General features: G+C 36.1%; 2 protein-coding genes across 3 annotated transcripts in view; both read right to left on the bottom strand.

The window, feature by feature from the left end:
- Positions 1–3,691: 3,691 nt before the first annotated feature.
- Positions 3,692–14,399, bottom strand: LOC106942758 (claudin-4-like). The gene is made up of 3 exons (XM_015026094.1): positions 13,985–14,399; positions 7,411–7,528; positions 3,692–4,109 (listed from the first exon to the last, which is right to left on the bottom strand). Exons 2-3 carry the CDS (start codon positions 7,525–7,527, stop codon positions 3,696–3,698), a joined length of 531 nt encoding a protein of 176 aa, XP_014881580.1. The 5' UTR covers position 7,528; positions 13,985–14,399; the 3' UTR covers positions 3,692–3,695.
- LOC106942756 (claudin-4-like) overlaps positions 9,926–21,370 on the bottom strand; it is a 17,419-nt gene continuing 5,974 nt past the window's right edge. Inside the window, exon 3 of one of the 2 annotated variants that reach the window (XM_015026090.1) lies at positions 9,926–10,821. In XM_015026090.1, the coding sequence (XP_014881576.1) occupies positions 10,375–10,821 (447 nt within the window). In that variant the 3' untranslated portion in view covers positions 9,926–10,374. Of the gene's footprint in view, positions 10,822–19,432; positions 20,557–21,370 lie in introns of those variants that run through there. The other variant, XM_015026091.1, reaches the window with a different exon arrangement.

Below are 21,370 nucleotides of genomic sequence, written 5' to 3'. Positions count from 1 at the left end.
GTATAATGTATGTATAGTCGTATATTTAACCGGAAAAGGCTTAAAAGATCACAAAGAATGTGAATCTTTAAATCAACAGAAAATAAAAATACAACTTTGGTTCCAACTTTTTCACCAACCTGTATCTACATCCCCATAAGATCATGGAGACGTAGTCAGGAAGTCCAGTTCTCCCAGCAACGTCTTTTAAACATGAAAGCCTCTCCTCGGCCCAAAGAGAGGAGGCTCATGGTTCAACACTGGGGCACAAAGTCTGCATCAGTTATTGGCAGTTCCCTACAGTTTCCCTTTCTGACAACAATCTCCTGCTGATAGCCCTCAGTCTCAAAGCGCATGGCAGCGCTACGTGTCAGTAGCTGCCAAAAATCAGCCTGTTCATGCAGTGATAGTGGAGACTCTGTGAAATGGAGCTTTATGTGGTTATGTTCATGTGGTCAGCTTCACAAAGGATGTTCAAACCGGTCTGTGCATTGGCACATCATCTCTGGTTTCATGTTTCCAGCAAATGAACAGCTTGTGGTTATTTAAGCTAAAAGTCACAGGATGTAACTTTTAACACCTTTAGCAAATGTCTGGGGGAAAGGTTTTATGTTGCCCACACCTGGCCCATAGCAGCATTTATTATTGAAAATTAAATACATCCACACTATTCAGATTTTTAGAATTTAATTTTCTCTTTTCAAACACATCAGTATCTGACAAAGCTTTAGTAATTTCTAGCGGTCAGTGTATAAATGGCAACCCTGACTGACCTCTCCATGAGACTCTCAGGGAAAAAAAGTGTCTTCAGTCAGAGGCTTCTTCAGAGTCGCTGTAATACAGACTGCTGCAGGAGCTCTTTCCTGCCAACAGCCACCACTAACTCTTTGAAGAATCTGAATTAATGAGTTACAACATTTAATTTCCCTTTGGGATCAATTTCTAACTTAATTTATGTCAGGCAACTGCATGAAAATATCTCTGTGAAATCTCATTTTTTCTGCTTACAAGTAAGTTTTGTGCTGCCGCAGCAACAGTGCCACCTGGTGGCAGCTAGCATGCACTGACACTGAACCAGAGGCGACTGTATGTGCATGTTGTTTCCTTTATTAGTTTTTATTAAGAGTGTATATCTTTCCTTAACACACCGATCAAACTCCAAAAAGGCAAAAGGGGAAGAAAACAAAACAGAATAAAGACGAAGATCCTAAAGAGTTAAAAACACTTTCATCTCAGCTTGTTTACGAGAAAAATAAACGACGGAGCCGACAAAAATAGTCATATTTCATTAATGTGTTAATGATTCAACTCAACTGGTGTTATTTATTTAACATAATTATTGTCTTTCTTTACACAGTTTTTCTGTCACAATACATTTGAAGCATAAACTATAAAACTCATTTAAATTTTGTTGTTTTAATGAATCATAACAGTTTTTAAAGCTGCATCTTAACGATTTTGTTCCTGGGATCTAAATATAATCTGCCTCCCTAAAAACATGCAGAGGAAAAAGGCCAATTATGTCGCCAATAGATCAGCTTAAAGCTGTAGAGTGTTAATAATCCAGTCCTGCTGTTATAAGGTAATCAGTTACATTATTATGGTGGAGAAAACGTTCAATTTATCACTTTCATACAGTTCATCAAATTAAACCGCTTTAGTGTGAACTAATGTCCATTTCTATTCTTTATATTAATGCCAAGTTATTAGAAATAAAGTAAAGAGGAAACATTTGTTTCATTTTTATCAAAATAAAGGAGATTATATTTATTTTATCCCAAAAACACATGAAAAAAACAGATGCAACATTCTGGTAGAGTGAATATGTACAAAAAGGAATCAGCAGGGGTCGCTGTTCTGCAGGGGAAATTCAGAGGAAGATTTGTACAGTAATGGATTATTCTAGTTTATATTGATCAGAGACTATTTATAATAATATATATTTATGGCTAAATAATCAAACAAGTGTAAAAAGCAAGATCAATACAATATTATTTTTTCCTGGAGGTAAAATTATAGGTGGAGGAGATTTTAACTCTGATGGCCACCAAGAAATGGAATGCCATTTAATTTAGAAACTATCTAATTTTCAATGTATGGACAGTAAAATATTCTGGAATGACTTGCAACACTTTATCCAGCAAAAAACAAACAAAAAAGGGCAAAGAATTACCCTTGATGAGAGACATTATAGTTTTTTAATAATAAAGATATGAACAAAGAAGCTACTCATTTTATTCAACTGTTGCTGCTCATTGGTAAATATCACATTCATTAAACAGAAAAACAAGTAAAACAAAGTAAAATTCTTCAACGTCTAAGATAAATGCAATGCATGTTGTGAAGGCAAGAATATTAGATAAAAACCTGCACATTAGTAAAGGAAATGCAGTTGGTATCGTTGCACATTCCCTTAGGAAACATAATTTAAATTTTCTCCTTCAGTTGCGTCATAAAAACGACCCAACATCCATCTAATAAATCCTCAAGTCATCCTGAAAAGCAAACAAATATGAAAGATAAAGGTAATTTTATCCACATTAAAAGGAATCCAATAATTTATTTCTTCTGTTTTGGTAAAAATGTTTTGAAAAAGTGTTTACCTTTTTAAAAGTTGTGGTTGGATCAGGTGTTGGAGGTTCTTCTGTTACTTCTGGTCTTAAACAAGGTGGATCTTCGAATGTGAAATGGTGCAACGTTGGCTTCACTTATAAACTGAATGAGGAAGTTCAAAACTCTGTAACTTTCATAAATCTGCTGTGGTTTGATGTCAGCAGATTAAACTGTTGGCATCTGAGCCAAACGACCAAAAGGCTGGAAATGAATAAACAGTTTGTGAAGATTTTAGGATATTTTTTATTTAAACTGAGATGTGCAGATATTAAAGTTTAACAAAGGGAAGAAAAACTCATAAACAGATGAAGTTATGAAAAATCAGAAAAAACTTTTCATTTATTGTTTAAAATGAAAAATACAGAAGCAAAAGCTGAAATATACGATAAAATAAAGTCAGATGGTAACTCTTTATTACAACACATAATTTTGTAAAACAATATTCTTTTACATATGAGATGAAGAATCAATCAGTTGAAGTTTTCTCTTAGTTACTTTAATTTTTTATATATTTTTGTAAAAACAAATCATATTCTATGAAATTAAATTTTTTGATACATTTTATTTATTTTCCAACCACATCTGACCAAAGATGATGATTTGTTGTGATTATTGTACAAAAACAGAAATAGTTACAGTAAATGTTTTATCAATAGAAAATAAAGCAGAAAACTGAGAAACATCATGAAATTGAAGCAAATCTGGTTGGTAATTATGTTGACTGGTTTTTAAACTGGATTCAAGAAAGCATGAAAAAACATAAAATGGATTTAATAAGCAAACAACAAAAATACATCAAAAGATTGTTGAAATTTAATTTTCCTGCATTTATGCATTTCAAAATAATTTTTCTGAGGATCTTCAAGTCAAATTTTAACAGAGATATTAAGAAAAATTCTGGGAATTATGCCAAAATAAAAATATGCAAATGTTAAAAGTATAGAAATTATAATTTGACGTCGTCTTCCCAGTTTTTGCCACATCATCTCCCTTGTCTCCCCGTCTGTTGGACACCAGTCCCGTCCATCAAGCCTCTACGTTACGTTGTCGGATGTAGCTGAAGCTCTGTAGCTGTAGTACTTGGTGGTTCCTCCAGAGCTGCTTTATTTGGGTCTGCTGACGTACCAGATCAGAACTCCAGTCAGGATCATCAGCAGACCATCTGTCCAGCCGATATAGATGCTAACTCCCAGCACCACTCCCTCTGGTGCGTTTCTCATGTTGGTTGAAAACCAGCTGACCGGGATGATCACCAGCAGGCCGGCCAGCAGCAGGCCCACTCCGGCCACCAGGATCATTTTGGGTTTGGTGTTTTTGTTCTGAACACATGTGGTGAAGTCGGAACCAAAGATCAGGATGAGGAGGCTGAGACCACTGAGGATGCAGCTGATGGTGATTAAGGTCTGGGCGACATGAAAGTCAGAGCGTAACGGCACCTTGGCGTTTTTATACGTTATCCACTCCGGCGCTCCAGTTCCGTTCTTTACACATATCATCCACAGACCATAATGATATTCCTGTCCATCCAAAGACAGAGAAACAGATATTTACATACACTTTATTAAACATGTTATTAAATCAGATATAAAAATCTAATTGGCTTTTTACTGAAGAATTATGTGTTTATTTTTTTGAGAATTTTTAAAAACTCTCATCCAAGCCAAAATGTTATTAAAATTAATATCATTGAATCTTGAGACAATTTAAGAAAGCCCAGTTGATGTCAGGACTCTGTAAGTTTCTGTTGAGGTTAATTTATAATATTTGGCTAAAATAGAGGTAAACCTGACTGTACCTCCCCAGAAATGGTTACAAAAACCAGGGAAGGACTCAGCCAAACACTCCCAAAACAATGACAAACAGTATAATGAGAAGCATTGTTGTGATGACATGCTGAAGACAGAGCAGAAGCTTCTTAAAGAGACAGAGGCCCAATTTTAAGGTGTAAAACTGCAAAGTTTGTTTCCTGTGTTCAGCATTTTTATAGCGGTTGTTATAAGGATATATTGTTTTAATTATACAATAAGACATAGCTGACAAAAAAATCCATAAAAGCAAACTAATCATAACTATTATGTTAATTTCAACCATAAAATGCCTTTTGATCATATGATTACCGTATCATTACGTCTCACAATCCATTCAGGGAGGCTGGAACAGATAGTGACCCCAGTCAGCCCGATGGCACCGAGAGCCACACATAACATCTGAACTGCAGTTGATTCCATTCTGCAAAAAAAGAGAAAGAACTGGGATTAAATCATTTTCTGTGATAAATTCTTGGGTTTTCTTCTTGGCATCCCCTATGCAGGATTGGGCCTCTGGCAGCGATGTGCACAGATAGACACTAGAGGGCGCTAGAGCTCCTGCACACTCAAAACCACAACATGCTCAACATTCAGAAGCCGACATAAAAAAACTACATAATAAACTTAAAATCTTCCTGTATCAAAGTTGCTCAACGAGCCACATGATGAGTTTTTCACTGTCCTTCTGCACAAAAACTAAAGTGAAACTGAACATTCATGACCTCAATAAAAATACCAAGCACTAGTTCTAGATTGAGAGAAAATTACTTTGCACTGACTATTATTTTATTATTAATGTTATTGTCACTATTGTAGATGTTTTGATTTTTATGTTTGTTTCTGTATTNTGTCTGAACCACCCCATACAAAATCATCTACATGGCATGCAAGGACTCCTGTCACCTTACAGAAATCATCTTGCCAGTAGAAGACAGCTGGATCAACTTTTGACACAGTTCCTCCCAACTTCTGCATGGTTTCTTTCACCTTGTTGTACCAGAACAAGGAAGCATCTGCCAAGCCATAGACACATTTATTTAACTTCCATACGATTCCTTCACTCTGCCTCTTGAGGTGGATGAAGATACACATCCCGTGTTAAATCTTTACCTTGCAAAAAAGCTGCTTTGGAGTTCAGCTTCCATTTATCTTGGCTTTTAACAGCTATGACCATCTTTAGAGCTTCAGAGGAACAAGTGGGTGAATCCTTAGAAAGTTCTTGAATGTTAAATTCTTCAAAGCCTCTTGCAACCAGTCTAGCTTTTGGTACTATGTCTACTTGTGTTTTCTTGAGTGTGCACACCCACCTCGTTGATATGCATTTCTGACCTTCATCTTTTTCCTCCACAAATACATTGTTTCTTTTCCAGTTCTCAAGTTCAGTTTGTTAGCAAGTGAAAAAATATCCTCGTTCACTACTAATATTTCATCTCTGTTGTCAGTATTGGTCTTGACATTTTCAACCACTTCGAGGTTGCTTACTTGTCCCATATCAATGGATCCTGTGGATCCAGCAATTTCCTCTGGCTCAGTATATTCTAAGTTGTACCAGTTTTTGTGTTTCCCACTGGCTTTCCCTGCACAGAAACGGATATTTACATTCACTGGATTAAACGTGTTCCATGCAACGAATGACTTTAAATCAGATAGAAAAATATAATTGTCTATTTACAGAATGTCAGAATTTTAGTAATCGAGTTATCTATCGATTATTCTTTCAATTGATTGAGTAATCAGATTAAAAAAAAGATAAAATAAAACATTGGTAAATCTAACATAACAGCGGTTTTACTATCGCATACCAACATCAGTCCAATTTCTCACAGTTGAGCTTCCCAACAGTTACTTGTCTGTAGTTTAGAAAATTAACTTGTAACAATAAGAGCTCACTTTCTAAGTTAACCTGAAGAAAAGTTATACAATAATCTAAAATGTCTAAACTCCAGCTTTTGGTCCATCTTCAGTCAGTTTAATAGATGAACTCTCACTTTGCCCAGACATTTATAGCTTTGTGTTCATGTTAGCGACTGGATTTGACTCCTTCGTCCTACCAGCTATGTAACGCCACGATGCGCTTTGCCCCCCGTTTGTTACGACCGGGATGATATGAATTTATTTTCCAGTTCGTCCGTAAAGCTACGCACCTAACGCCGCCCACTGTGTTCGGTCTATCCGCTCACCTGTATAAATAATCCCGCCGTTCGCTCTGAACCAGCAGCTCCCAGAGGAGAAAGGCTGCCGAACTCCAGGCATTGCTCCCGTCATTTTAAGGATGTTTATTGTTCTCCCAAAAACTACAAAAACCTGGACATTATCATGAATCAATAAAATACTCCCAGGCAGAACTTGAAAATTGGACATTATGCTGCTAACACTTAGTTTTCGTCAACAACTCGGGTGGAAGTGAGAGCTACGCGCAACGCAAATAATGACCCGACTGGAACATGGTGTGCTAAATGATAAACATCATTTAATGAAGGAATCGTTTCAGCCCTAGTCAGAAATATGCAAGTTTATTTTTTGCAGATTTTTTTAAAACTCTCATCCAAGCTAGAAGTTCATACAATTTAATATAACTGAGTCTTAAAACAGTTTAGGAAAGCCCAGTTGATGATGTCAGGACTCTGTAAGTTTCAGATGAGGTTAATTAACAATATTGGGCTAAAATAGAGGTAAACCTCATTGTTCCACCCCAAAAATGGTTACAAAAAACTGCAAAGAACTGCAAAGCAAATGCTTATGGAGACTACAGCTCAAAAGCTCCCAAAATGGTTGCAAACAGCATAATGAGAAGCATTGTTGCAATGACATGGTGAAGACGGAGGAGAAGCTTCTTAAAGAGACAGAGGCCAATTTCAACTGCAAAGTTTGTTTCACATGAAAAGCATTTTATAACAATTTAAGCAGATGTACTACATAACTTCTTCAATAACACATAAAATAATAGGTGATAGTAAAAAACATAACAGTAACTAATCGTTGTTATCATGCTAATTTCAGCCACCAGAACAGGATAGCTGTAGTTTCTCAGGACAAGCCATTCAGGCAGGGCGCAACAGGTGATGACCCCAATCAGCCCGATGGCGCCGAGAGCCACACAAACCATCTGAACTGCTTTTGATGCCATTCTGCAAAAAAAGAAAAATTACAAAAGAGGGATTAAATCATTTTATGCTAAATATTCTTAGGTTTCCCTCCGGCTTTGGTAACAATCATCCAGCCACTGCCATCCTCTGTGCAGGATTGGGCCTCTGGCTGCGATGTGCATAGATGGACACTAGAGGGCGCCAGAACACCTGAACTCTGAAAAAAACAACATGTTCAACATTCAGCAGCCTACATAAAAACTACTACATATAAACTTAGGTTTACATTTTACTCAAATTTAGCTGCAAAAAAACTTAAAATCTTCCTGTATCAAAGTTGCTCAACGAGCCACATGATGAGTCTTTCACTGTCCTTCTGCACAAAAACTAAAGTGAAACTGAACATTCATGACCTCAATAAAAATACCAAGCACTAGTTCTAGATAGAGAGAAAATTTCCTGCTAATTTACGGAGCGAATATTCCCCAGCTGACATCAAATGGATGTAGGTTACGTTTTATTTTCCATTTCTATGTTTAAAAATTATGATGATTATCAGATTATTTTAGCATGTAAATAATATCAGCAGACATCTTTTCAGTTCTCATTGCTTGTAGTTAGTATAATTTTTAATAACTAAGCCTAATATCAGTCTTATGTCTCACTGACCACCTGCACAGGTGTTGATGATTCCTATGACAAAAAAACCTCTGTTATTTTTTATCAGGACCTATAAGGAGTTTTTCTTTTTCCTCATGAAAAGGAAAAGTTCCTCCTCTCCTTTTCATGAGGAAATAGCAATATTTAAATCAGTTTTTTTTCCTTTGCATTAAAAATAAATAAAAAAGGCAAATTGCTTACCTTGTTTGTTGACTTTACGCAGAGTGGTGACTCTGAATTGACACTGTAGATGTGGTTGTTGCTTCACAAAAGAAGTTCTGATTTGTTTTTTGCACATCTGTGGTTTTGTTTCATGCCAATGAAGAGTTTGATCATCTAAGCTAAGAATAACAGGATGTAACTTTTGACACCTTTCGCAAATGTTTAGAAACATTTGATTTTGTCAACAATAAAAAATCTCAAGCTCATCTGCGTTCTCTGAAGCTGGTTTTGAATGTGGATAAGACAAAAGCAATAGTTTTCTCTTAAACTATCAGCGATCTCTCTGTTGCTTTACACTGCTGTGCACAGAGTTTGTCAATAATTATAAATATCTTGGTTTTATTTTAGATAAAGTGCTTTCTTTTAAAAAACCCATAGAAAATTTGTTAGAAACTCTGAAAATGAAGATTGGGTTTTATAGTTCCCTACAATGTCCAGACTGACCCCCGGATGGTGACACCTGGCCGTCCTCCTCTGATGGTCCTTTTAAAGCAGGGCTGCAAAGAAGTTGAAATGTGTTTTGGGGGATAAAATTCATTTTCTAGGCAAATATTGACTTTGCAATTAATTGCTGTTAAGCTGATCACTCTTTATAACATTTTGGACTATATGCAAACTGCCATTATAAAAACTGAAGCAGTAGACTTTGTAAATATTAACATTTGAATCATTCTCAAAACTTTTGGCCATGACGACTGTAGTTGTAGTATATTGACCAGAGACTATTTAATATATGTTTATGGCTAAATAATTAAACAACTATAAAAAGCAGGACCAATTCAATATTTTTCCCTGCAGGTAAACTTGTAGGGTAAATAATTACCTTTGATGAGAGACTTTATAGTTTTTTTAATAATAAAGACATGAACCGAGACATAACACATTTTATACAACTGTTGCTGGTCATTGGTAAATATCATGTTCATAAAAAAAAACATTGGTTACTTCTTCCAAGAACTATTAAGTTATGACTTAAACTTTGTTGGTATTATAGCTGTTAATGACTGATTAACAACCTGATGTTTTGTATATCTTATTTTCAATAACACAAAATAAAACCTCTAAATTAAACTGCTTGTTTTACTTTTATTTAAATAAAATTCTTATTCAATGATAAGGATAAATTTAATGCAGATTATAAAAGAAAATAATTTAGATAAAAACAAAAAAACCCGCACATTTGTAAAGGAAATGCAGTTAGTATCATTGCACATCTGAGCCAAAGGACCAAAATGCTGGAAATGAATTAACAGTTTGTGAAGATTTTAGGATATTTTTTATTTAAACTGAGATGTGTCAATATTAAAGTTTAAGAAAAACTCATAAAAATATGTAGTCATGAAAAATCTGCAAAAACTTTTCATTTATTGTTAAAATGAAAAATACAGAAACAAAAGCTGAAATATATGATACAATAAAGTCAGACGGTAACTCTTTATTACAACACATAATTTTGTAAAACAATATTCTTTTGCATTTGAGATGAAGAATCAAGTTTTCTCTTAAGTTGCTTTAATTTTTTATATATTTTTGTAAAACTAATCATATTCTATGAAATTGAATTTTTTGATACATTTTATTTATTTTCCAATCACATCTGATCAAAGATAATGATCTGTTGTGATTATTGTACAAAAACAGAAACAGTTACAGTAAATGATTTATCAATAGGAAGTAAAGCTGAAAACTGAGAAACATCATGAAATTGAAGCAAATCTGGTTAGTAATTATGTTGACTGGTTTTTAAACTGGAATTAAGAAAGCATGAAGAAAATAAACATAAAACAGTTTTAATATGCAAACAAAAAAATGAATCAAAAGTTCACTGAAATCAAATTTTCCAGCATTCAGGAAAATTATGTTAAAAGTCAAACACCAAATGTTAAAAGTATAGAAATGATAATTTCACATCATCTTCCCAGTTTTTACCTAAATTTATCCCTTGTCTGCCCGTCTGTTGGTCACCAGTTCCTTCCATCAAGCCTCTACATTCTGTATGTTTTAGCTTAAACTCTGTTGCTGAAGAAGCTGGCGGTTCCTCCAGAGCTGCTGGATCTGCTTAAGTAGCAGAGCAGACCTCCAGTCAGCATCAACATCAAACCAGCTACAAAGCCGATATAGATGCTCGCTCCCAGCATCACTCCCTGTGGTGCATTTCTCATATCATGTGTCACCCAGCTGACCGGGATGATCACCAGCAGGCCGGTCAGCAGCAGGCCCACTCCGGCCGCCAGGATCATTTTGGGTTTGGTGTTTTCATTCTGAACACATGGGGTGAAGTCAGAACCAAAGATCAGGAGGAGGAGGCTGAGACCACAGAGGATGCAGCTGATGATGGTCAAGGCCCTGAAGGCCTTCACTTCAGAGGGTAACCGGGAGTCATCATACGGTAGGCACTCCTGCGGTCCAGTACTGTGCTTTCCACACGCCTTCCACAGACCTACATGAACTTCCTATCCACCCAAACACAGAGAAACAGATATTTACATACAATTTATTAAACATGCTGTATGATATTAAATCTCATAGAAAAATCTAATTAATTTCTTTTTACTGAATGTCAAAATTGTGTTTTGTTGTTTTTTTAAGAATCTTTTTAAACTCCCATCCAAACCTGAATTTTATATAAATTAATATCACTGAGTCTTTAAACAGTTTAGAAAAGAACAGATGATGTCAGGAATCTGTACGTTTCTGATGAGGCGTAAAACTGCAAAGTCAATATTATATTTAATTTCTACAGCATTTTTATAACAGTTGTTATAAAGACATTCTGGTTAAATTATACAGTAACACAAAATAGTTGTTGATAAAGAAGCATAAAAGTTAACTAATCATAACTATCATGCTAATGTCAACCATAAATGCCTTTTGATTATATTGTTACCTCTATATCATGATGGACCACAGACCATTCAGGCAGGGAGCAGCAGATGATGACCCCAATCAGCCCGATGGCGCTGAGAACCACACAAACTATCTGAATTGTTTTTGATGCCATTCTGTAAAAAAGACAAATTAAAAAACTGGATTAAATAATTTTCTGTTATATATTCCATCCTCTATGCAGGATTGGGCCTCTGGCAGCGATGTGCACCTATAGACACTAGAGGGCGCCAGAGCTCCTGCACACTGAAAACCACATCATGTTCAACATTCAGCAGCCGACATAAAAAAACAACTACAAACCCAGAATCTACAATCCAAACTTCATAGATGTAAATTCAGTGGCGGATTCAGTCATTTCCAAACTTCCTACTGTGTTACTGGGCAGCACACATCCACAAGATTTAATTTGGTTTAGATCAGTGGATCTCAGTTAGAGGCCCAGTCGTGTTCCTCATTCTCTCTAAATGCTCTTCTCACTTCCCCCAATACATCAACCCCTCTGACTTCACAAATTATCTAGTAGTTTGATCTGCATTAAAAATTTAGGACACTTCAAATTGAAATCTTTATAAAATCTCCTTTATTGAAGAATGATCTGTTTCAGCCGGCGCTCACAGATCCAACCTTTTCATCATGGGGTAATAAGGGCTGACATGTTTTAATGGTTTTTACAAAGAAGGTATTTTAGCAGCTGCAGACCTTTCATTAGAGTTTAATCTCCCTTCTTCTCATCTATACCTTTAAATTAGACTCTGTGCCAAAGGTTTGTTTCCCAGTTTTCCTTCCAAACCACCGAACCTGTAGTGGGAGATGTTTCTGAGCTGATCCTCTTCAAAACTCATACATCTCTAAATTCTGTCTTTTGACTCCTCAACCAAAGTTAAGGCAGCTTGGGAACTTGAACTGGGTCTAAAGAACTGGTGGAATAAGATCATTTATCAAACCCATATTTGGGCTCCCAGTTGACTACAAACAGTTCACCTCTAATTAATTGGATATTTTAGCATTTACTTCCTTATTGGCATAATGGCATCTCCTTTTCATCGGATATTAACTAAAGCGCCCTCTAGCGGTCAGTGGTTCAATGACACCATGTCCCTTCTAAAATCTAATCCTCTACAATTGGAGATTAGATATTCAGGATTAGGATTAGATATTCAGTGAAAGGCAACTCCACTAAACTCTATAATCTATGGCGCCTTTCACGACATTCTTTCACTCTCTTCAGTCTCTGATCCCAGATTGAGTGATGCCACCCACTCTGCCTCCCCTCGCACATTTTTTCCTTGTTTTTCCACCTTATTTTTATTTTATCTTTTTACTTGGTTTTTACATATTTTGTCCTGTTCACTTATGAAAAAAATGTATATCCTCATAGGAAGTGAATTGTAAGCCTTTTTCCATCCGTACACTCGGTTTCTCTTTTGTTCTCGTCTCTTTTCCTTTTTGTCGGCGTCACAGAGAAGCTGCACTATGTGGCTCACTGTGACATTAGCAGTTAGAGATCCTGTTGTCATGTCCCCTTTCCTCCTAGTAAAAATATTAATTAAAAAACAACTAAACTGAGGTTTACATTTTACATGTGCTAACATTTTACATTGGGCAAGAACAACTTAAAAATTGCCACACGATGAGTCTTTCACTGTCCAGTAAAAATCCGGTTCAATCTCTATTGCTGAGTGTTGCTGCAAACATCAGAGCAGAGTTGACCACAGCTGCAGCGCTCACCATAGCAGTGTTTAATGGAAAACCTCTCTACCTGTGGTAAAACCAAACCGCACATCAAACGGTTGGAGCGACGTGGCAGAGAAACGAGACTTTAGATCAGAGATGTGATGACAGCTGCTTGATTTCTTTCTGCCATGAGGCTCAAAATGTCTGTTTGCATTCCTGCATCTGGTAACAAAGTAAAGAACCTGAGTTATTTTTGACCTGCAGGACTTATTTAAATCTAATATTAAACTGGTTTCTTTGATTTCCTTCTTTCTGGGTTATTGCTAAAATTAAAGATATCCAGTCCAGGAGAGACATAGAAAACAGTCCATGCATTTGTTACTTCAAGGCTGGAACTTGTTTAGTGACAGAAAGTCCATAAAATACAGTTAAAATCCTTCATCTGATCCAGAACGCTGCAGCAGGAGTTCTGGTGAAAACTAAAACCATCATATTTTTGCTCCATGGTTCGGTCCAACGCTTCAGAAAAACATCTAACCAAAAACAGAGCAGCTCGTTTTGCTCTATTTGTTCCAAATACATAATTATTATCAGAATGCACAAAGCTTTAGGTTGGTCCCTGGATAAAAATAAGGCAGAAATTATCCTCTTTTTTTCTTTTTCTTTTAGAAATAGTGTAGTATCTAACATGCTGTAATATAAGGTTTTCTTTTAAAAATTACTTTAGAAAATTACATTTTTCTTCATTTTTGTTTTGTAAATTGCCTTGAGATAATGTATTATGAATTGGTGCAAAAGAACTAAACTGAATGGAAAATAATTAGTTTTGTTTCCTGATGTGTCTGTAATTGCTGCCTGCTGAAAAACCGTTACACAACATCCGTATAATAAAAAAATTTATAAATGACAAAAGAAAAGCTAAATTTTGGTCTCAAAAGGTTCATTTTGTGCACATAGTGATTGATTTCTTATACATTAGACTCAACAGTTCTTCTATTTTAGCTACATCAGTTTTTCTTAACTTTACAAATAAAAAGATAAAAAATTGCTTACCTTTCTGACGTTCTGCAGGCTCTTCTGTTTGTTGTAACTTTAAGCAAAGTGGCAACTGAAATGAAGCTTTGGCGCAAATTCAATTTGGAAGACTCTTTAACTTCACCTGCCTCATCAATCAGCGCCTCCCTCTCTTCACCCTGGACCTATCAGCGTTGGATCAAGCCTCGCTTCGGCCAATCATTGTTCGAGCTCCAGTTGAAAAGGACCTCCTGGCCAAGGCCTCCTCCGCTTACCAGCTGTGATCAACCCACCTCCGCCCATCTCCACCTTCTGCTCCCGGCTCTCAGGCCACATCCTTCTTCAACCGCCGCCACCAGTACCGGCCCCGGGGGGATTACATTCCTATGCAGCATCAGGAATGTTTATCGAGCTTATCGAAGTTCCAGCTCGACGTCCCCGGCTGGGGCCTGAACACCAACGAACTTTAATGTTTATTTGTCATTAAACTTTCTTTAATCGCTTTCTTTCTCTGTCTGAGTCTGTCCAGATTGAAATGGTTCTGTAGATGTGGTTGTTGCTTCACCACAGAAGTTCTGCTTGATTTTTGCACATCATCTGTGTGGTTATTTAAGCTAAAGGTAACAGGATGTAACTTTTGACACCTTTAGTTTTTATTTTGTCTGTAATAAAAACATTGATAGGCTCAAAAGTTAAATATGGATAATCAAGAGTTTTTGATATTTTTCCTCTTATAAACTGGGCTCTGCAGATGTTGAGACATTTTACAAAGTGAACATCATCATAAACAGAAATAGTATAAATAGAAAAGCTTTTCAGCAGCAGGGGTTAGATTTCTGTGCCGCCACAATTATATAGTCATTTAAAAAATAACAAATCAATCTTATCATTATCAGGACAGCACCACAAAATGCTGATAAAACTTTAAGNTTTACAATAACTAACCGGTTCGGTTCCGGTCCGCCTCGATTCATTTTCTATTATCAAATCAGGCTCTTATTACTTCACCTATAACAAGACATTTCTCCTTGTTATCAGTGAATTAATCTGCAGATGGAACCAGAACTTTTTCATCAATATTAGGAAATTATTGACTGACAAGCTCATATTTGTTGCTGTAAAGTTTCTTGTAAGTTAGTTTTGTTTTATTTGTTATACTGAGATATTTGCACCATGAACTAAACTAAAATTAGTTGGTAAGATTTTGTGTTTTTGGATGTATTTGAGTCCATCAGAACCAGAACCTTGACATTCTCTATTGCTGAGTGTTGCTGCAAACATCAGAGGAGAGTTGACCACAGCTGCAGCGCTCACCATATCAGAGCGTATAAAGGAAAACCTCTCTACCTGGGATAAAACCAAACCACAACAGGTTGGAGCGACGTGGCAGAGAAAAGAGACTTTAGATCAGAGATGTGATGACAGCTGCTTGATTTCTTTGTGCCATGAGGCTCAAAATGTCTGTTTGCATTCCTGCATCTGGTAACAAAGTAAAGAACCTCTGAGTTATTTTTGACCTGCAGGACTTGTTTAAATCTCATATTAAACTGGTTTCTTTGATTTTCTAATTTCTGGGTTAAAATTAAAGATATCCAGTCCAGGAGAGACGTAGAAAACAGTCCATGCATTTGTTACTTCAAGGCTGGAACTTGTTTAGTGACAGAAAGTCCATAAAATACAGTTAAAATCCTTCATCTGATCCAGAACGCTGCAGCAGGAGTTCTGGTGAAAACTAAAACCATCATATTTGTTGCAGTTTTCCTCCATGGTTCGGTCCAACGCTTCAGAAAAACATCTAACCAAAAACAGAGCAGCTCGTTTTGCTCTATTTGTTCCAAATACATAATTATTATCAGAATGCACAAAGCTTTAGGTTGGTCCCTGGATAAAAATAAGGCAGAAATTATCCTCTTTTTTTCTTTTTCTTTTAGAAATATTGTAGTATCTAACATGCTGTAATATAAGGTTTTCTTTAAAAATGACTTTAGAAAATTACATTTTTCTTTGTTTTTTTAATAAATTGACTTGAGATAATATATTGTGAATTGGTGCAAAAGAACTAAACTGAATGGAAAATAATTAGTTTTGTCTCCTGATGTGTCTGTAATTGCTGCCTGCCGAAAAACAATGAATATGTATAAATAAAAATGTATAAATGACAAAAGAAAAGCTAAATTTTGGTCTAAAAAGGTTCATTTTGTGCACATAGTGATCGATTTCTTATACACTAGACTCCAACAATTCTTCTTTTTTAGCTTAATCAGTTTTTCTTAACTTTAAAAAGAAAAAGATAAAAATAAATGTCTTACCTTTCTGTCGTTCTGCAGGTTCTTCTGTTTGTTGTGACTTTAAGCCAAGTGGAAAATGAAATGGTTCTGTAGACGTGGTTGTTGCTTCACCACAGAAGTTCTGCTTGATTTTTGCACATCATCTGTGGTTTTATGCTTCCAGCAAATGAAAAATTGTGGTTATTTAAGCCAAAGGTCACACGATGTAACTTTTGACACCTTTAGCAAATGTTTAGTGGAAATATTTGATTTTGTCTTCAATAAATAACACTCAAACTCATCTAAATACTCTAAAGCTGGTTTTGAGCATGGATAAGACAAAAGTGATGGTTTTCTCTCAATCTATCAGAGATCCCTCTTTTCCTTCCCTCTGCTCTCGGTGCACAAATAATAATAATTATAAATATCTTGATTTTATCTTGGGCAAAGAGCTTCTTTTTAAAAAAGGCACATTGGAGTTTTTCTACAACACTGAAAATGAAGATTGGGTTTTATTATCACAATGGATCCTGTTCTATTAATTTTAACTCGTTTTGGATAAATCTGACCAGGTTGACTGAGAACCTTCCTATATAATATCATTGCCTTAATTTAACCCCTTAACTCATGGGACCAAAATCACCAAACACGGCTGAAAAGGCATACCCAAATTAAATCAGCTGCTGTTCTTGAACAATTTGGAGTACATGCAACAGCTTGGTCTCTTTATGAAGAAGACAAGCTAAATTTTCCATTTTTGTAGTCAAAAATACTCTAACTGTAAGTGGTTTGTAGCTATTATGTTTGAAACACACAAAAACTTGAATTTTGCTTGAATTTATTTTATTTTTATTTCTTGTAAATACAAATTGAGTGTTGAAGGTACGGACTGGAAAATACAATAAATCTGTTGAATAGAGTATTCTGCTCATGGATTTCATTAATAATCAAAAATAGCACAAAAAATAAATGTCATTTTGGACATTTATTTATGAGGATGTACAGGTGATTGTCCAAGTGTGCCATCTGGAGTCTCCAAACGGCACACTTGGACAATACTGTCCCTCCTCAGTGCTTCAACACTGGGGAGTCACATCCTCAGTGTGGACTGAGTATTCATTGATGGGCCATCATCGAACCCCCCCACCTCAACCCCGCACATTTGCAGTACGATGACTTACAGTTTCCCTTTCTGACAACAATCTCCTGCTGATAGCCCTCAGTCTCAAAGCGCATGGCAGCGCTACGTGTCAGTAGCTGCCAAAAATCAGCCTGTTCATGCAGTGATAGTGGAGACTCTGTGAAATGGAGCTTTATGTGGTTATGTTCATGTGGTCGTAGCTTCACAAAGGATGTTCAAACCGGTCTGTGCATTGGCACATCATCTCTGGTTTCATGTTTCCAGCAAATGAACAGCTTGTGGTTATTTAAGCTAAAAGTCACAGGATGTAACTTTTAACACCTTTAGCAAATGTCTGGGGGAAAGGTTTTATGTTGCCCACACCTGGTCCATAGCAGCAATTATTATTAAAAATTAAATACATCCACACTATTCAGATTTTTAGAATTTAATTCTCTAAAACTAAACTTGTCTTTTGTGGTTTTACATGTTTGATTCTCTTTTCAAACACATCAGGATCTGACAAAGCTTTAATAATTTATATTAGCCAGTGTACTAAATAAGAAATTGAACAACTCAGTAAATGTTTTATCAATGTTTTATCAATGTTTTATCAATCAAAGCAAAGCAAAATCACAAACATATCTGATTGGCAGATTTATGAACAGAAATCATGAAAGAAATTACAGAAACATAAAATGGATGAAATAATGAAACAAAATTCTCATCTAGGTTCTTGTTGAACTTCTAGATATGATGAAAAAAAGACAGTTTTTTTTGTAAAAACAAATAAAGTTATGGCAACCCTGACCGACCTCTTCATAAGACTTTCAGGAAAAAAGTGTCTTCAGTCAGAGGCTTCTTCAGAGTCGCTGTAATACAGACTGCTGCAGGAGCTCTTTCCTGCCAACAGTCACCACTAACTCTTTTAAGAATCTGAATTAATGAGTTACAACATTTAATTTCCCTTTGGGATCAATTTCTAACTTAATTTATGTCAGGCAACTGCATGAAAATATCTCCGTGAAATCTCATTTTTTCTGCTTACAAGAAAGTTTTGTGCAGCCGCAGCAACAGTGCCACCTGGTGGCAGCTAGCATGTACTGACACTGAACCAGAGGTGACAGTATGTGTATGTTGTTTCCTTTATTAGTTTTTATTAAGAGTTTGCATCTTTCCTTAACACATTGATGAAACTCCAAAAAGGCAAAAGGGGAAAAAACAAAAAACAGAATAAAGACAAAGACCCTAAAGAGTTAAAAACACTTTCATCTCAGCTTGTTTACATGAAAAATAAACATATTTTCTAAGCTGCATCTTAACGATTTTGTTCCTGGGATCTAAATATAATCTGCCTCCCTAAAAACATGCAGAGGAAAAAGGCCAATTATGTCGCCAATGGATCAGCTTAAAGCTGTAGAGTGTTAATAATCCAGTCCTGCTGTTACAAGGTAATCAGTTACATTATTATGGTGGAGAAAACGTTCAATTTATCACTTTCATACAGTTCATCAAATTAAACCGCTTTAGTGTGAACTAATGTCCATTTCTATTCTTTATATTAATGTCAAGTTATTAGAAATAAAGAGGAAAGTTATGTTTCATTTTTGTCAAAATAAAGGAGATTATATTTATTTTATCCCAAAAACTCATGAAAAAAACAGATGCAACATTCTGGTAGAGTGAATATGTACAAAAAGGAGTCAGCAGGGGTCGCTGTTCTGCAGGGGAAATTCAGAGGAAGATTTAAACAGTAATGGATTATTCTAGTTTATATTGATCAGAGACTATTTATAAAGCAGAACAACTTTGGATACTTCTTCCAAGAACTATTAATAAACATAAATCATTTGCATTTTCTCCTTCAGCTGCGTCACTAAAACCACGACTCAACATCCATCCAATAAATCTTCAGATTATCCAGAAAAGCTTCATGCAATCAAGTTTGGTGAACTTTAAGTGCAAAGTTTTGGTTTTGTCTAAAATCTGGTGAAACCAAAATGCTGGATATGAAGTTTGTGAAGATTTTAGGATATTTTTTATTTAAATTGTAATGTGCAGATCTGAAAGTTTAACAAAAGGAAGAAAAACTCAGAGGTAAAGAAGTCAGACAGTAGCACTTTATTTGAAGCAAGGGCATCATTTTGTAAAGCAATATTTTGTATATGAGTCAAAGATGAAGAATCAAACAGCCGAAGTAAAGTTTTCTGAAAGTTGCTTACATTTTTTGTTTGTAGAAAAAAAAAGCTTTTTCATTTTTTGATCTAATTTAATTTTCCAATCACATCTGAATCTGACCAAATATGATGATCTGTTGTGATTATTGTACAAAAACAGAAATAGTTACAGTAAATGTTTTATCAATAGAAAGTAAAGCAGAAAAATGAGAAACATCATGAAATTAAAGCAAATCTGGTTAGTAATTATGTTGACTGGTTTATAAACTGGAATTGAGAAAGCATTAAAAAACATAAAATGGATTTAATAAGCAAATTTAAAAAATACATCAATAGGTCATTGAAATCTAATTTTCCTGCATTCAGACATTTATGTTTTTTAAAATTATTTTTATACTCAGGATCTTCATGAAGTTTGATTTTAACAGAGATTTTAAGAAAAATACTAGGAATTTTGCCAAAGAAAAATAAAAGATGTGTTACAGAAAACATGTACTTGATAAAAGTACAGAAATTATCATTTCATGTCATCTTCCCAGTTTTTACCAAATCGTCTGCCCGTCTATTGGACACCAGTCCCTTCCATAAAAACTCAAAATTTCGTTTTTTTTTAGTTTAAGCTCTGTTGCCGAAGCAATTGGTAATTCCTCCAGAGCTGCTGGATCTGGCTAAGTAGCTGAGCACACCTCCAGTCACAATCAGCATCAAACCAGCTAGGATGCCGATGTAGATGCTCGCTCCCTTTGTCAATCCCACTCCACCACTTATCTCCCTGATGACCGGGATGATCACCAGCATCCCGGCCGCCAGCAGGCCCCCTCCAGCTGCCCTTATCAATTTGGGTTTGGTGTCGTTCTGGACATATGTGGTGAAGTCGGAACCAAAGAACAGGACGACGAGGCTGAGAACACCCAGCATGCAGCTGATGACGGTCAAGGCCCGGGTGGAATGAGGCGGTGAGACATTCAGGGTGCTTTCATACGTTCCACACACCTGCGGTCCAGTGCTCGGCTTCACACACACCTTCCACAGACCAACATGAACTTCCTATCCACCCAAAGACAAACAGATATTTACTTACACCTTATTAAACATGATACTAAATCAGGTAGAAAACATCTAATTGTCTATTTACTGAATGCCGTATTTGTGTTTATTTTCTGAGAAGTTTATACAAATTAATGTCACTGAGTAATTAAACAGATTAGGAAAGTCCAGATGATGTTGGGTAAGAGAAGGCTCTTTCCCCAGGGTGCTGAGACACACTGAGGCGGAGGGAAGAGGAAGAGCGAAGGGAACGGGTGGTGACATGCAGAAGATCAGACAGAAAAGGAGGGGCAAGGTTGTGAACTGCCTTGAATGTGAACAACAGATTTTAGACTGAATTCTGAATGCAACAGGAAGCCAGTGAAGTTGTTGTAAACTTGGAGTGATGTGGTGAAACGCGGCCGTTTTCCTAATGATGCAAGCTGCAGAGTTTTGAACCAGCTGAAGGTTACGGATATATGTTTGAGGCAGTGCAACCAGGAGAGAATTGCAGTTGAAAAGAAAGAGTACTGTCAGGAACGACAGCCAGACTTTTAACCTGAGGGCTTGGAGAGACCAGAGAACTGTCAGTTGTGAGGGAAAAGTTGTTGACTTTAGATTTAGCGCCAATGAGTAAAAACTCGCTGCTTAATTTGATGCAAACCAGGATTTTATTTCATCATAACAGGAAGTTAAGATGAAATAAATCACTCTCATCATTTGTCTGAAACACAGCCAGAGAGGCACAGAATAAATAGCAGGATGATGAGTGTCAGGCTGCAGGGGTTAGATGGGGGGGCTTCACTCAAACAGCAGGTCCTCGTCTGCCTCCTCC

Source organism: Poecilia latipinna, unplaced genomic scaffold (assembly GCF_001443285.1).
Source record: "Poecilia latipinna isolate Pla-1442-1.1 unplaced genomic scaffold, P_latipinna-1.0 Scaffold4524, whole genome shotgun sequence".
NCBI classification, from domain to species: Eukaryota; Metazoa; Chordata; class Actinopteri; order Cyprinodontiformes; family Poeciliidae; genus Poecilia; species Poecilia latipinna.
This window is presented reverse-complemented; position numbering and strand designations above follow the sequence as displayed.

Coding starts and splice junctions, on each gene's coding strand:
- LOC106942758 (XM_015026094.1), bottom strand. CDS start 7,527: ATGGCATCAAAAGCAGTTCAGATGGTTTGTGTGGCTCTCGGCGCCATC. Junction 4,110..7,410: donor TGAGAAACTACAGCTATCCT/GTTCTGGTGGCT, acceptor TTGGATGGACAG/GAATATCATTATGGTCTGTG.